The 14,337-nt window shown below is 37.8% G+C and overlaps 1 protein-coding gene across 1 annotated transcript in view; it reads left to right on the plus strand.

Annotated features, from left to right (window-relative positions):
• The first annotated feature begins 14,073 nt into the window (after window positions 1–14,073).
• The window catches only part of RAB37 (RAB37, member RAS oncogene family), a 147,251-nt gene continuing 146,987 nt past the window's right edge, over window positions 14,074–14,337 (plus strand). The window contains exon 1 of the mRNA XM_053708866.1: window positions 14,074–14,166. Coding sequence (XP_053564841.1) covers window positions 14,104–14,166 — 63 coding nt within the window. The 5' untranslated portion in view covers window positions 14,074–14,103. The remainder of the gene's footprint in view (window positions 14,167–14,337) is intronic.

Here is a 14,337-nt window from a genome sequence, read left to right on the forward strand (position 1 = left end):
TATATATGTGTGTGAGTGTTTTGTGTGCGAGTACATACATGTATATATGTGTGTGAGTGTTTTGTGTGTGAGTACATGTATGTATATATGTATGTGAGTGTTTTGTGTGCGAGTACATGTATGTATATATGTGTGTGAGTGTTTTGTATGCGAGTACATACATGTGTATATGTGTGTGAGTACATGTATGTATATATGTGTGTGAGTGTTTTGTGTGCGAGTACATGTATGTATATATGTGTGTGAGCGTTTTGTCTGCGAGTACATGCATGTATATATGTGTGTGAGTGTTTTGTGTGCGAGTACATGCATGTATATATGTGTGAGTGTTTTGTGTGCGAGTACATGTATGTATATATGTGTGTGAGTGTTTTGTGTGCGAGTACATGCATGTATATATGTGTGAGCGTTTTGTCTGCGAGTACATGTATGTATATATGTATGTGAGTGTTTTGCGTGTGAGTACATGCATGTATATATGTGTGTGAGTGTTTTGTGTGCGAGTACATACATGTATATATGTGTGTGAGTGTTTTGTGTGCGAGTACATGCATGTATATATGTGTGTGAGTGTTTTGTGTGCGAGTACATGTATGTATATGTGTGTGAGTGTTTTGTGTGCGAGTACATGCATGTATATATGTGTGTGAGTGTTTTGCGTGTGAGTACATGCATGTATATATGTGTGTAAGTGTTTTGTGTGCGAGTACATACATGTATATATGTGTGTGAGTGTTTTGTGTGCGAGTACATATATGTATATATGTGTGTGAGTGTTTTGTGTGTGAGTACATGTATGTATATATGTGTGTGAGTGTTTTGTGTGTGAGTACATGCATGTATACATGTGTGAGCGTTTTGTCTGCGAGTACATGTATGTATATATGTATGTGAGTGTTTTGTGTGCGAGTACATACATGTATATATTGTGTGAGTACATGTATGTATATATGTATGTCAGTGTTTTGTGTGTGAGTACATGAATGTATATATGTGTGTGAGTGTTTTGTGTGCAAGTACATACATGTATATATGTGTGTGAGTGTTTTGTGTGTGAGTACATGTATGTATATATATGTGTGAGTGTTTTGTATGCTAGTACATGTATGTATATATGTGTGTGAGTGTTTTGTGTGCGAGTACATGTATGTATATATGTGTGTGAGTGTATTGTATGCGAGTACATGTATGAATATATGTGTGTGAGTGTTTTGTGTGCGAGTACATGTATGTATATATGTGTGTGAGTGCTTTGTGTTTGAGTACATGTATGTATATATGTATGTATGTGAGTGTTTTGTCTGCGAGTACATACATGTATATATGTGTGTGAGTGTTTTGTGTGCGAATACATACATGTATATTTGTGTGTGAGTACATGTATGTATATATGTATGTGAGTGTTTTGTGTGCGAGTACATGTATGTATATATGTGTGTGAGTGTTTTGTATGCGAGTACATACATGTATATATGTGTGTGAGTGTTTTGTGTGCGAGTACATGTATGTATATATGTGTGTGAGCGTTTTGTCTGCGAGTACATGCATGTATATATGTGTGTGAGTGTTTTGTGTGCGAGTACATGCATGTATATATGTGTGAGTGTTTTGTGTGCGAGTACATGTATGTATATATGTGTGTGAGTGTTTTGTGTGCAAGTACATGCATGTATATATGTGTGAGTGTTTTGTCTGCGAGTACATGTATGTATATATGTATGTGAGTGTTTTGCGTGTGAGTACATGCATGTATATATGTGTGTGAGTGTTTTGTGTGCGAGTACATGCATGTATATATGTGTGTGAGTGTTTTGTGTGCGAGTACATGCATGTATATATGTGTGTGAGTGTTTTGTGTGTGAGTACATGTATGTATATATGTGTGTGAGTGTTTTGTGTGCGAGTACATGCATTTATATATGTGTGTGAGTGTTTTGCGTGTGAGTACATGCATGTATATATGTGTGTAAGTGTTTTGTGTGCGAGTACATACATGTATATATGTGTGTGAGTGTTTTGTGTGCGAGTACATATATGTATATATGTGTGTGAGTGTTTTGTGTGTGAGTACATGTATGTATATATGTGTGTGAGTGTTTTGTCTGCGAGTACATACATGTATATATGTGTGTGAGTGTTTTGTCTGCGAGTACATGCATGTATATATGTGTGTGTGTTTTGTGTGCGAGTACATGCATGTATACATGTGTGAGCGTTTTGTCTGCGAGTACATGTATGTATATATGTATGTGAGTGTTTTGTGTGCGAGTACATACATGTATATATTGTGTGAGTACATGTATGTATATATGTATGTCAGTGTTTTGTGTGTGAGTACATGAATGTATATATGTGTGTGAGTGTTTTGTGTGCAAGTACATACATGTATATATGTGTGTGAGTGTTTTGTGTGTGAGTACATGTATGTATATATATGTGTGAGTGTTTTGTATGCTAGTACATGTATGTATATATGTGTGTGAGTGTTTTGTGTGCGAGTACATGTATGTATATATGTGTGTGAGTGTATTGTATGCGAGTACATGTATGAATATATGTGTGTGAGTGTTTTGTGTGCGAGTACATGTATGTATATATGTGTGTGAGTGCTTTGTGTTTGAGTACATGTATGTATATATGTATGTATGTGAGTGTTTTGTCTGCGAGTACATACATGTATATATGTGTGTGAGTGTTTTGTGTGCGAATACATACATGTATATATGTGTGTGAGTACATGTATGTATATATGTATGTGAGTATTTTGTGTGCGAGTACATGAATGTATATATGTGTGTGAGTGTTTTGTGTGCGAGTACATGAATGTATATATGTGTGTGAGTGTTTTGTGTGCGAGTACATACATGTATATATGTGTGTGAGTGTTTTGTGTGTGAGTACATGTATGTATATATATGTGTGAGTGTTTTGTATGCGAGTACATGTATGTGTATATATGTGTGTGAGTGTTTTGTGTGCGAGTACATGTATGTATATATGTGTGTGAGTGTTTTGTATGCGAGTACATGTATGTATATATGTGTGTGAGTGTTTTGTGTGCGAGTACATGTATGTATATATGTGTGTGAGTGTTTTGTGTGCGAGTACATGTATGTATATATGTGTGTGAGTGTTTTGTATGCGAGTACATGTATGTATATATGTATGTGAGTGTTTTGCGTGCGAGTACATGTATGTATATATGTGTGTGAGTGTTTTATTTGGGAAAAGGAGATTAAAGGAGTGCAGGTGTTTTGTAAAGAAAATATAGGATATGTTGTCTGAAATTGAAAATGGGACATTCTTTTCTACAACCTACATTCAGTGAAATCTGGAGCATCCACTCAAGGACGCCAGCAGTTAAGGGTAGTTCTGTACTGAATTTCTGATATGGGTCAAACTACATGTTCCACACACTGGGCCAGATTACAAGTGGCACACTTATAATAGCGCGGATCATAATAAGCAATATCGCTGGACCTCGCTAACCGCGCTAATGTCTTTTAAATAGAAATACTTGAAATTACTATGTTCTTCACTGTATTTTTATTTTTAAATATACATATTTAGGAAGTAAATAGCTGGTATAAATATATATTTAAAATTGCTGCCTTTGCTGCGCTAGGTTCCCATGTCGTGTCTCACTATCCCATTGGCGCCTATGGAGGCGCATTGTATTGAGCGTAAAGCTTCCATGCAATGCGTCTGCATTGCGGGCCACTTCAGATACCAGCGCACAATTGCGTGCACTGGTATTACGAGCAGAGCGCAAATATTGCACCCGCGAAAGTACAATTATGCGCTCCACTCGTAACTTGGCCCTAAGAAAGTAAACAGAATATTTTCTTACGGCTAGATTTAGAGTTTTGTCGGTAACGACCCGCATAGCTAACGCTGGCTTTTTTCTGGCCGCACCTTTTAAATAACTCTAGTATTGAGAGTCCACAGAATGGCTGCGTTAGGCTCCAAAAAAGGAGCGTAGACCGACGACTAATCACGGTTCCTTTAAATGACGTCATCCAAGATGGCGTCCCTCGAATTCCGATTGGCTGATAGGATTCTATCAGCCAATCGGAATTAAGGTAGGAATATTCTGATTGGCTGATGGAATCAGCCAATCAGAATCAAGTTCAATCCGATTGGCTGATCCAATCAGCCAATCAGATTGAGCTCGCATTCTATTGGCTGTTCCGATCAGCCAATAGAATGCGAGCTCAATCTGATTGGCTGATTGGATCAGCCAATCGGATTGAACTTGATTCTGATTGGCTGATTCCATCAGCCAATCAGAATATTCCTACCTTAATTCCGATTGGCTGATAGAATCCTATCAGCCAATCGGAATTCGAGGGACGCCATCTTGGATGACGTCATTTAAAGGAACCGTCATTCGTCGTCTAGTCGTCGGTTGAAGAGGATGTTCCGCGTCGGCTTGGAAGAAGATGGTTCCGCTCCGCTCCAGAAGAAAGAAGATTGAAGATGCGGCTTGATAGAAGACTTCATCCCGATGATGGACTTCCGACTTCAGCCCGAGGATGGATTTCTTCAGTCGCCGCTTGGATCCAGACTTCAGCCCGAGGATGGACGTCACTCTTCAGCCCCCCGCTTGGGCTTGGATCAACACTTCCGAGGCTTGGATCAAGACTTCCGAGGACGGATCGGTGAACCTGGCAGGGTGAAGACAAGGTAGGAAGATCTTCAGGGGCTTAGTGTTAGGTTTATTTAAGGGGGGTTTGGGTTAGATTAGGGGTATGTGGGTGGTGGGTTGTAATGTTGGGGGGGGTATTGTATGTTTTTTTTTACAGACAAAAGAGCTGAATGCTTTGGGGCATGCCCCGCAAAGGGCCCTGTTCAGGGCTGGTAAGGTAAAAGAGCTTTGAACTTTTTTAATTTAGAATAGGGTAGGGCATTTTTTATTTTGGGGGGCTTTTTTATTTTATTAGGGGGCTTAGAGTTGGTGTAATTAGTTTAAAATTGTTGTAATATTTTTCTAATGTTTGTAAATATATTTTTTTTTTGTAACTTAGTTCTTTTTAATTTTTTGTACTTTAGTTAGTTTATTTCATTGTATTTATTTGTAGATATTGTATTTAAATAATTTATTGATAGTGTAGTGTTAGGTTTAATTGTAGATAATTGTTGGTATTTTATTTAATTAATTTATTGATAGTGTAGTGTTAGGTTTAATTGTAACTTAGGTTAGGATTTATTTTACAGGTAATTTTGTAATTATTTTAACTATTTCAGCTATTAAATAGTTCTTAACTATTTAATAGCTATTGTACCTGGTTAAAATAAATACAAAGTTACCTGTAAAATAAATATAAATCCTAAAATAGCTATAATATAATTATAATTTATGTTGTAGCTATATTAGGGTTTATTTTACAGGTAAGTATTTAGCTATAAATAGGAATAATTATTTAATAAGAGTTAATTTATTTCGTTAGAATATAATTATATTTAATTTAGGGGGGTGTTAGGGTTAGGGTTAAAATTAGCTTTAGGGGTTAAAAAATTTATTAGAGTAGCGGTGAGCTCGGATCGGCAGATTAGGGGTTAATACTTGAAGTTAGGTGTCAGCGATGTTAGGGAGGGCAGATTAGGGGTTAATACTATTTATTATAGGGTTATTGAGGCGGGAGTGAGGCGGATTAGGGGTTAATAACTTTATTATAGTAGCGGTGAGATCCGCTCAGCAGATTAGGGGTTAATAAGTGTAGGCAGGTGGAGGCGACGTTGAGGGGGACAGGTTAGGGGATAATAAATATAATATAGGGGTCGGCGATGTTAGGGGCAGCAGATTAGGGGTACATAAGGATAACGTAAGTAGCGGCGCTTTGCGGTCGGTGGATTAGGGGTTAATAAGTGTAGGCAGGTGGAGGCGACGTTGTGGGGGGCAGGTTAGGGGTTAATAAATATAATATAGGGGTTGGCGGTGTTAGGGGCAGCAGATTAGGGGTACATAAGTATAACGTAGGTGGCGGTCGGCAGATTAGGGGTTAAAAAAATTTAATCGAGTGGCGGCGATGTGGGGGGACCTCGGTTTAGGGGTACATAGGTAGTTTATGGGTGTTAGTGTACTTTAGAGCACAGTAGTTAAGAGCTTTATGAACCGGCGTTAGCCCAGAAAGCTCTTAACTACTGACTTTTTTTCTGCGGCTGGAGTTTTGTCGTTAGACTTCTAACGCTCACTTCAGACACGACTCTAAATACTGGAGTTAGAAAGATCCCATTGAAAAGATAGGATACGCAAATGACGTAAGGGGATCTGCGGTATGGAAAAGTCGCGGCTGAAAAGTGAGCGTTAGACCCTTTCCTGACTGACTCCAAATACCGGCGGTAGCCTAAAACCAGCGTTAGGAGCCTCTAACGCTGGTTTTCACGGCTACCGCCAAACTCTAAATCTAGGCCTTATTCTTTTCAAAAGAGATAATAGGGAAATATCTGAGGGCTGTACATGGCTCCTGTGCCACTATTTGCCTATCACTGCCTATCACTAAGCAAAGCCAAAACATACAGCACCTTGACTTAAGAAAAATAAATTAATAACAAATCCCTTTTGATTACAAATTTCTATTTTTTTCTTTTTGTTGTTGTGAAAAATCATTAGCAGTAAAACAACAATGTATTGTATGAAATACATACAATTTGCCAGTGATCAAACATTTCAGCGCAGCAGATCCGTTTCCAGAGCATGGTCTCTGCTGTTTGCCTTGCTGTTGTGCCGGTGTTCTGTTATGTTTCCCTACCACGTTACATTTCCTACCTACGGCCATGCATACAATGTACATGCAAAGACAGTTGTGCACGCATGCGCTCACTGCCACAGTCGGCAAATATTATAGAACACGCCTACAATAAACTTGAAAACTACACTAAAGAGCACGCATGCGCTCACTGCCGGAGTCGGCAAATATTACAGAACCGCTACTTCTACATTTTTGGCACTAGCTGGGGACATCTAAATAATAATCCAAAACGTTCACCAATGATTATAAAATAGAGGCATTTTAAAACACAGTCTCTATAAAGCAAGCCTGGGCCTAACTTTCTTTATCCATAATTACAATACTTCTCATATGAGGTGAATTGTATCTTAAAAAGGTGAACTTCAAATTGGTTTAATTGGTGACATATATGATTGCTCTATATTTTTAATGTTTTAAATCAAAGTTATTCTAAAGCTATAATTAGATTGCAGCTGGTAATTTAAAGTGCATATTTGGTGTTTTAAGTTTATATCCATAGTCCTGTGTGAATTAGAATCAGTCATATTTATTGCTAAGTAATTTATTTGCTAGACAGGATTTTGCACTCCAGATTTATAAGTCAGTCATTATTGTGAATTCTTTCAGAACTGCACATAAATTGGTTATTGTGGTTACATCTCTGGTAGTTATAAATTAAGCACTGTTAAGTTAGCAGTCCATATTTTATTGTGGTATTTTATTGTGATTCATTGTGAGTAAGGTTAATTTTAAAAATATATTTTTATGATCTGTTGTATAGAATATTGTAACATAATAAGCGTGTATAATTGATTCATAATCTAGTTTCTACATAAATATAATTCAAGGTGTCTATTAACTAATCTAGAACTAAGGAATAAATATTAATTTTTAATTGTTACGTATATACATTTTTTGTTGGTTGGCAACTGCTGAAATAAGTACACCAACATTTTCTTGGAGGTTATTGCTAAGATAATAATAAATAATAATTTTGTAACCTCGTATATACCGACAATGTACAGACTTACCTGGTCCCCCCCCCACAGTAATTACCTATAAAGGCTTACCTGGTCCCTCCCCACATTAATTAAATATAATGTCTTACTTGATCCCCCCTTACAGTAAATAAATATAATATCTTACCTGATCCCTCCCCACATCTATAAAGACTTACTTCATCCCTCCCCACAGTAATTATCTATAAAGGCTTACCTGATCCCTCCTCACAATAATTACCTATAAAGGCTTACCTGATCCCTCCCCGCAATAATTACCTATAAAGGCTTACCTGATCCCTCCCCACAGTAATTACCTATAAAGACTTACCTGATCCCTCCCCACAGTAATTACCTATAAAGGCTTACTTGATCCCTCCCCACAATAATTACCTATAAAGGCTTACCTGATCCCTCCCCACAATAATTACCTATAAAGGCTTACCTGATCCCTCCTCACAGTAATTACCTATAAAGGCTTACCTGATCCCTCCCTGCAGTAATTATCTATAATGCCTTAACTGATCCCTCCCCACAGTAATTACCTACAAAGACTTACCTGATCTCTCCCCACAGTAATTACTTATAATGGCTTACCTGAACCCTCCCCACAGTAATTACTTATAAAGGCTTGCTTGATCCCTCCCCACAGTAATTACCTACTACAAAGGCTGATCTCTCCCCACCGTTATTACCTATAAAGGCTTACCTGATCCCCCCCCCCCACAGTAATTACCTATAAAGACTTACCTGATCCCTCCCCACAGTAATTACCTATAAAGACTTACCTGATCCCTCCCCACAGTAATTACCTATAAAGGCTTACCTCATCCCTCCCCACAGTAATTACCTACAAAGGCTTACCTCATCCCTCCCCACAGTAATTACCTAGAAAGTCTTACCTGATCCCTCCCCACAGTAATTATCTATAAAGGCTTACCTGATTCCTCCCCACAGTAATTACCTATAAAGGCTTACCTGATCTCTTCCCATAGTAATTACCTCTAATGTCTTACCTAATCCCTCCCCACAGTAATTATCTATAAAGACTTACTTGATCCCTCCCCACAGTAATTACCTATAAAGGCTTATCTGATCCCTCCCCACAGTAATTACCTATAATGGCTTACCTGAGCCCTCCTCACAGTCATTTCCTATAAAAGACTTACCTGATCCCTTTCCACAGTAATTATCTATAAAGGCTTACCTGATACCTCCCCACAGTAATCTATATACATAAAAGAAGAAGTCCTGACTCATCAACGCCCAGCAAAAACCGTTTAACCTAGGAACGTGAAATTTGGAAGGTAGGTTGTTTTTATGATGTAGGTACCCACTAAGGAAGGATTTTTGGAAATTACATCCCTAAGGGGGTGAAAAGGGGGGTGGAACTTTTTATGAGGCTACCTGTACCTCACAAACCGACAATGTTACAGACATGAAAATTGGTATTTAGATTCTTCTTGAAAAATAAAGAAACACTTGTTTTACCATTTCCCCAAAATCAACTTTAGGGGGTCAAAACAGGGGGCTGATTTATGAGGATACCTATATCGATTTATGAGGATACCTATATCTCAAAAACTGACAATGTTATAGACATGAAAATTGGTATTTAGATTCTCCTTGAAAAATAAAGAAACACATGTTTTACCATTTCTCCAAAATCCACTTAAGGGGGGTCAAAAGAGGGGGGGCTGAATTTATGAGGCTACCTATATCTAAAAATCCGGCAATGTTACAGACGTGAAAATTGGTATTTAGATTCTCCTTGAAAAATAAAGAAACAAGTGTTTTACCATTTCCCCAAAATCCACTTAAGGGGGGTCAAAAGAGGGTGGCAGATTTATGAGGATACCTATATCTCAAAAACCGACTATGTTACAGACGCGAAAATTAGTATTTAGATTCTCCTTGAAAAATAAAGAAACAAATGTTTTACCATTTCCCCAAAATCTACTTAAGGGGGGGTCAAAAGAGGGGGGGCTGAATTTATGAGGCTATCTATATCTAAAAAACCGGCAATGTTACAGACGTGAAAATTGGTATTTAGATTCTCCTTGAAAAATAAAGAAACAAGTGTTTTACCATTTCCCCAAAATCCACTTAAGGGGGGTCAAAAGAGGGTAGCAGATTTATGAGGATACCTATATCTCAAAAACCGACGATGTTACAGACGTGAAAATTGGTATTTAGATTCTCCTTGAAAAATAAAGAAACAAGTGTTTTACCATTTCCCCAAAATCCACTTAAGGGTGTCAAAAGAGGGGGGATGATTTATGAGGATACCTATATCTCAAAAACCGACTATGTTACAGACGCGAAAATTAGTATTTAGATTCTCCTTGAAAAATAAAGAAACAAGTGTTTTACCATTTCCCCAAAATCCACTTAAGGGGGGGGGTCAAAAGAGGGGGGGGTCTGAATTTATGAAGCTACCTATGTCTCAAAAACCGAAGATGTTACAGACGTGAAAATGTGTATTTAGATTTTTTCTTGAAAAATAAAAAAACATGTGTTTTACCATTTACCCAAAATCCACTTAAGGGGGGTCAAAAGGGGGGGCTGATTTATGGGGATACCTATATCTCAAAAAACGACGATGTTACAGACTTGAAAATTAGTATTTAGATTCTCCTTGAAAAATAAAGAAACAAATGTTTTACCATTTCCACCAATTCCACTTAAAGGGGGGGGGGGGGGGCTGATTTATGAGAATACCTATATCACAAAAACGAAAGATGTTACAGATGTGAAAATTGGTATTTAGATTCTCCTTAAAAATAAAGAAACAAGTGTATTACCATTTTCCAAAAATTAACTTAAGGGGGGTCAAAAGGGAAAGCTGATTTATGAGGATACCTATATCTCGAAAACCGTCAATGTTACAGACGTGAAAATTGATATTTAGAGTCTCCTTTAAAAATAAAGAAACACTTGTTTTACCATTTCCCGTAATCCACTTAAGGGGGGGTCAAAAGGGGGGGTAATTTATGAGGATAACTATATCTCAAAAACAAAAGATGTTACAGACATGACAATTGGTATTTAGATTACGAAAAACACAGAGAATTAATGAAAACTCAAGAAGTTCATATCTGCGAGTGTGCAACCCGAACAGGCACATACGTGAGAGCACATGTTGTTGCGAGTGGTCAGGTTTTTTGCTATTTTTTTTACAAATAACATAGTCCACGCGAGCGAAGCCGCAGGCAACAGCTAGTTATCTATAAAGGCTTACCTGATCCCTCCCCACAGTAATTATCTATAAAGGCTTACCTGATCCCTCCCCACAGCAATTATCTATAAGGGCTTACCTGATCCCTCCCCACAGTAATTATCTATAAAGGCTTACCTGATCCCTCCCCACAGTAATTATCTATAAAGGCTTACTTGATCCCCCCACATTAATTATCTATAAAGACTTACTTGATCCCCCCACATTAATGATCTATAAAGCCTTACCTGATCCCTCCCCACAATAATTACCTATAAAGCCTTACCTGATCCCTCCCCACAGTAATTACCTATAAAGACTTACCTGATCCCTCCCCACAGTAATTAACTATAAAGATTTACCTGATCTCTTCCCACAGTAATTACCTATAAAGACTTACCTGATCCCTCCCTACAGTAATTACCTATAAAGACTTACCTGAACCCTCCTCACAGTAATTACCTATAAAGGCTTACCTGATACCTCCCCACAGTAATTACCTATAAAGCCTTACCTGATCCCTCCCCACAGTAATTATCTATAAAGGCTTACCTGATCCCTCCCCACAGTAATTATCTATAAAGACTTACCTGAACCCTCCCCACAGTAATTATCTATAAAGGCTTACCTGATACCTTCCCAAAGTAATTACCTATAAAGCCTTACCTGATCCCTCCCCACAGTAATTATCTATAAAGGCTTACCTGATCCCTCCCCACAGTAATTATCTATAAAGGCTTACCTGATCCCTCCCCACAGTAATTATCTATAAAGGCTTACCTGATCCCTCCCCACAGTAATTTCTTATAAAGCCTTACCTGATCCTTCCCCACAGTAATTATCTATAAAGACTTACCTGATCCCTGCCCACAGTAATTACCTATAAAGACTTACCTGATCTCTTCCCACAGTAATTACCTATAAAGACTTACCTGATCCCTCCCCACAGTAATTATCTATAAAGGCTTACCTGATCCCTCCCCACAGTAATTATCTATAAAGACTTACCTGATCCCTCCCCACAGTAATTACCTATAAAGCCTTACCAGATCCCTCCCCACAGTAATTATCTATAAAGGCTTACCTGATCCCTCCCCACAGTAATTACCTATAAAGACTTACCTGATCCCTCCCCACAGTAATTATCTATAAAGGCATACCTGATCCCTCCCCACAGTAATTACCTATAAAGACTTACCTGATCCCTCCCCACAGTAATTACCTATAAAACCTTACCAGATCCCTCCCCAAAGTAATTACCTATAAAGACTTACCTGGTCCCTCCCCATAGTAATTACCTATAAAGGCTTACCTGATCCCTCCCCACAGTAATTACCTATAAAGCCTTAACAGATCCCTCCCCACAGTAATTACCTATAAAGGCTTACCTGGTCCCTCCCCACAGTAATTACCTATAAAGACTTACCTGATCCCTCCCCACAGTAATTACCTATAAAGGCTTACCTGATCCCTCCCCACAGTAATTACCTATAAAGCCTTAACAAATCCCTCCCCAACACAATTATTCTAAAAGGGCCAATACAGTAAAAAAATGCCATGTTTTAATTTATTATACCATGTAGTATTAAGACTAGTGACCTTGCACCTCCATGTGTCTAACCCCGTAAGGGGGTTAAAGACAAAGTAGAAGTACCACTCAGGACCTGCAGAGTACTGCTGGTCCCAATTGAAAACTGCAGATGGCCAAAATAGCAGCACTTGTTGTACAGCAGGGGTTAAACACAAAGAGGTACAGGGTCGCTAGTATTAAAATAATATGATCTAACGTGATGGCCCTTTAACCTCTTTCCTAGCTTACCATATACTATCTGAATCATGAAAGAAAATTGGGGTTCATATCCCTTTAACAGATTTAATTAATTAATTAATTAATTAATTTTATTATAAACTTTTTTTTCAGACATAACAATGCTTAATAATTGTTGCTTTTTCATCTAAATAATAAAAACATGTTTGAATACAATGTACTTTGAATGTAACTTAAAGGGACAGTCTACACCAGAATTGTTATTGTTTCAAAAGATAGATAATCCCTTTATTACCCATTCCCTAGTTTTGCATAACTAACACAGTTATATTAATACACTTTTTACCTCTGTAAACTGCCCCCTTATTTTAGTTCTTTTGACAGACATCCATTTTAGCCAATCAGAGCTAGCTCACCTGAACTCCACGTGCGTGAGCACAGTGTTATCTATATGACACACATGAACTAACACCCTCTAGTGGTGAAAAACTGTCAAAATGCCCTGAGAGAAGAGGCGGCCTTCAAGGGCTTAGAAATTAGCATATGAACCTCCTAGGTTTAGCTTTCAACTAAGATTACCAAGAGAACAAAGCAAAATTGGCTATAAAAGTAAATTGGAAAATTGTTTAAAATTACATTCTCTATCTGAATCATGAAAGTTTATTTTGGACTAGACTGTCCCTTTAAAGGGACATGAAACCCAAATTTTTTGTTTCATGATTCAGATAGAGAATAACATTTTAAACAACTTTCTAATTTACTTCTATTATTGAATTTGTTTCATACTCTTGGTATTATTTGCTGAAGTAACAACAATGCACTACTGGTTTCTAACTAAACACATGGGTGAGCCAATGACAATCTCTATATATATTCAGCCACCAATTAGCATCTAGAACCTAGGTTATTTGCTGCTCCTGAGCTTGCCTAGAAAAACATTTCAGCAAAGGATAATAAGAGAAAGAAGCACATTAAACAATAGAAGTAAATTGGAAAGTTGTTTAACATTGTATTCTCTATCTGAATCATGAAAGAAAATGTTGGAGTTGTATGTCCCTTTAACTGTACAAAAATGGCTGCAGGGATAAATCAGGGTTATCAGCAGTACAATGTGTACACTCACACTGATTTACTGATGTATACTGTGTGTCTCCTGCCAGCTGCCTCCCTGGCAGAGCTCAGTTGCTATAACAATCAGTGGGGTGGTACAGATCCTTCCTATTACAGCATCCTTCCTACAGACTCTGTGACTCTCCCTGACTACACGGATGATCTTGTGCTTGTAACAGAACAATATACAGAGAGATATTGGTCTGGAATTATTGCTGAAGGAAGGAGGAGTAAGCCAGGATACTGTACTGGGGTAAAAGGCTGAAATAGCTGGGACATATGGAAGGGGAAGAGGGGACTCCAACACCTCCCTGCGAGTATAATCAAGAGCAGTTGAACAAGGTGTGTGTTCATGTATTAATGTCTAGAGTGAGATCTTGTGCAATGCAATAGGTGTGGACCAGTGTAAGCAGATCTTATTAATATATATGTCTTCTATATATGTCTTCTATCTATCTATCTGTCTATCTATCTATCTATCTATCTATCACCTATTTATTTAAACTATCTATA

The sequence above is a fragment of the Bombina bombina genome, chromosome 1, assembly GCF_027579735.1.
Source record: "Bombina bombina isolate aBomBom1 chromosome 1, aBomBom1.pri, whole genome shotgun sequence".
Taxonomy (NCBI): Eukaryota; Metazoa; Chordata; class Amphibia; order Anura; family Bombinatoridae; genus Bombina; species Bombina bombina.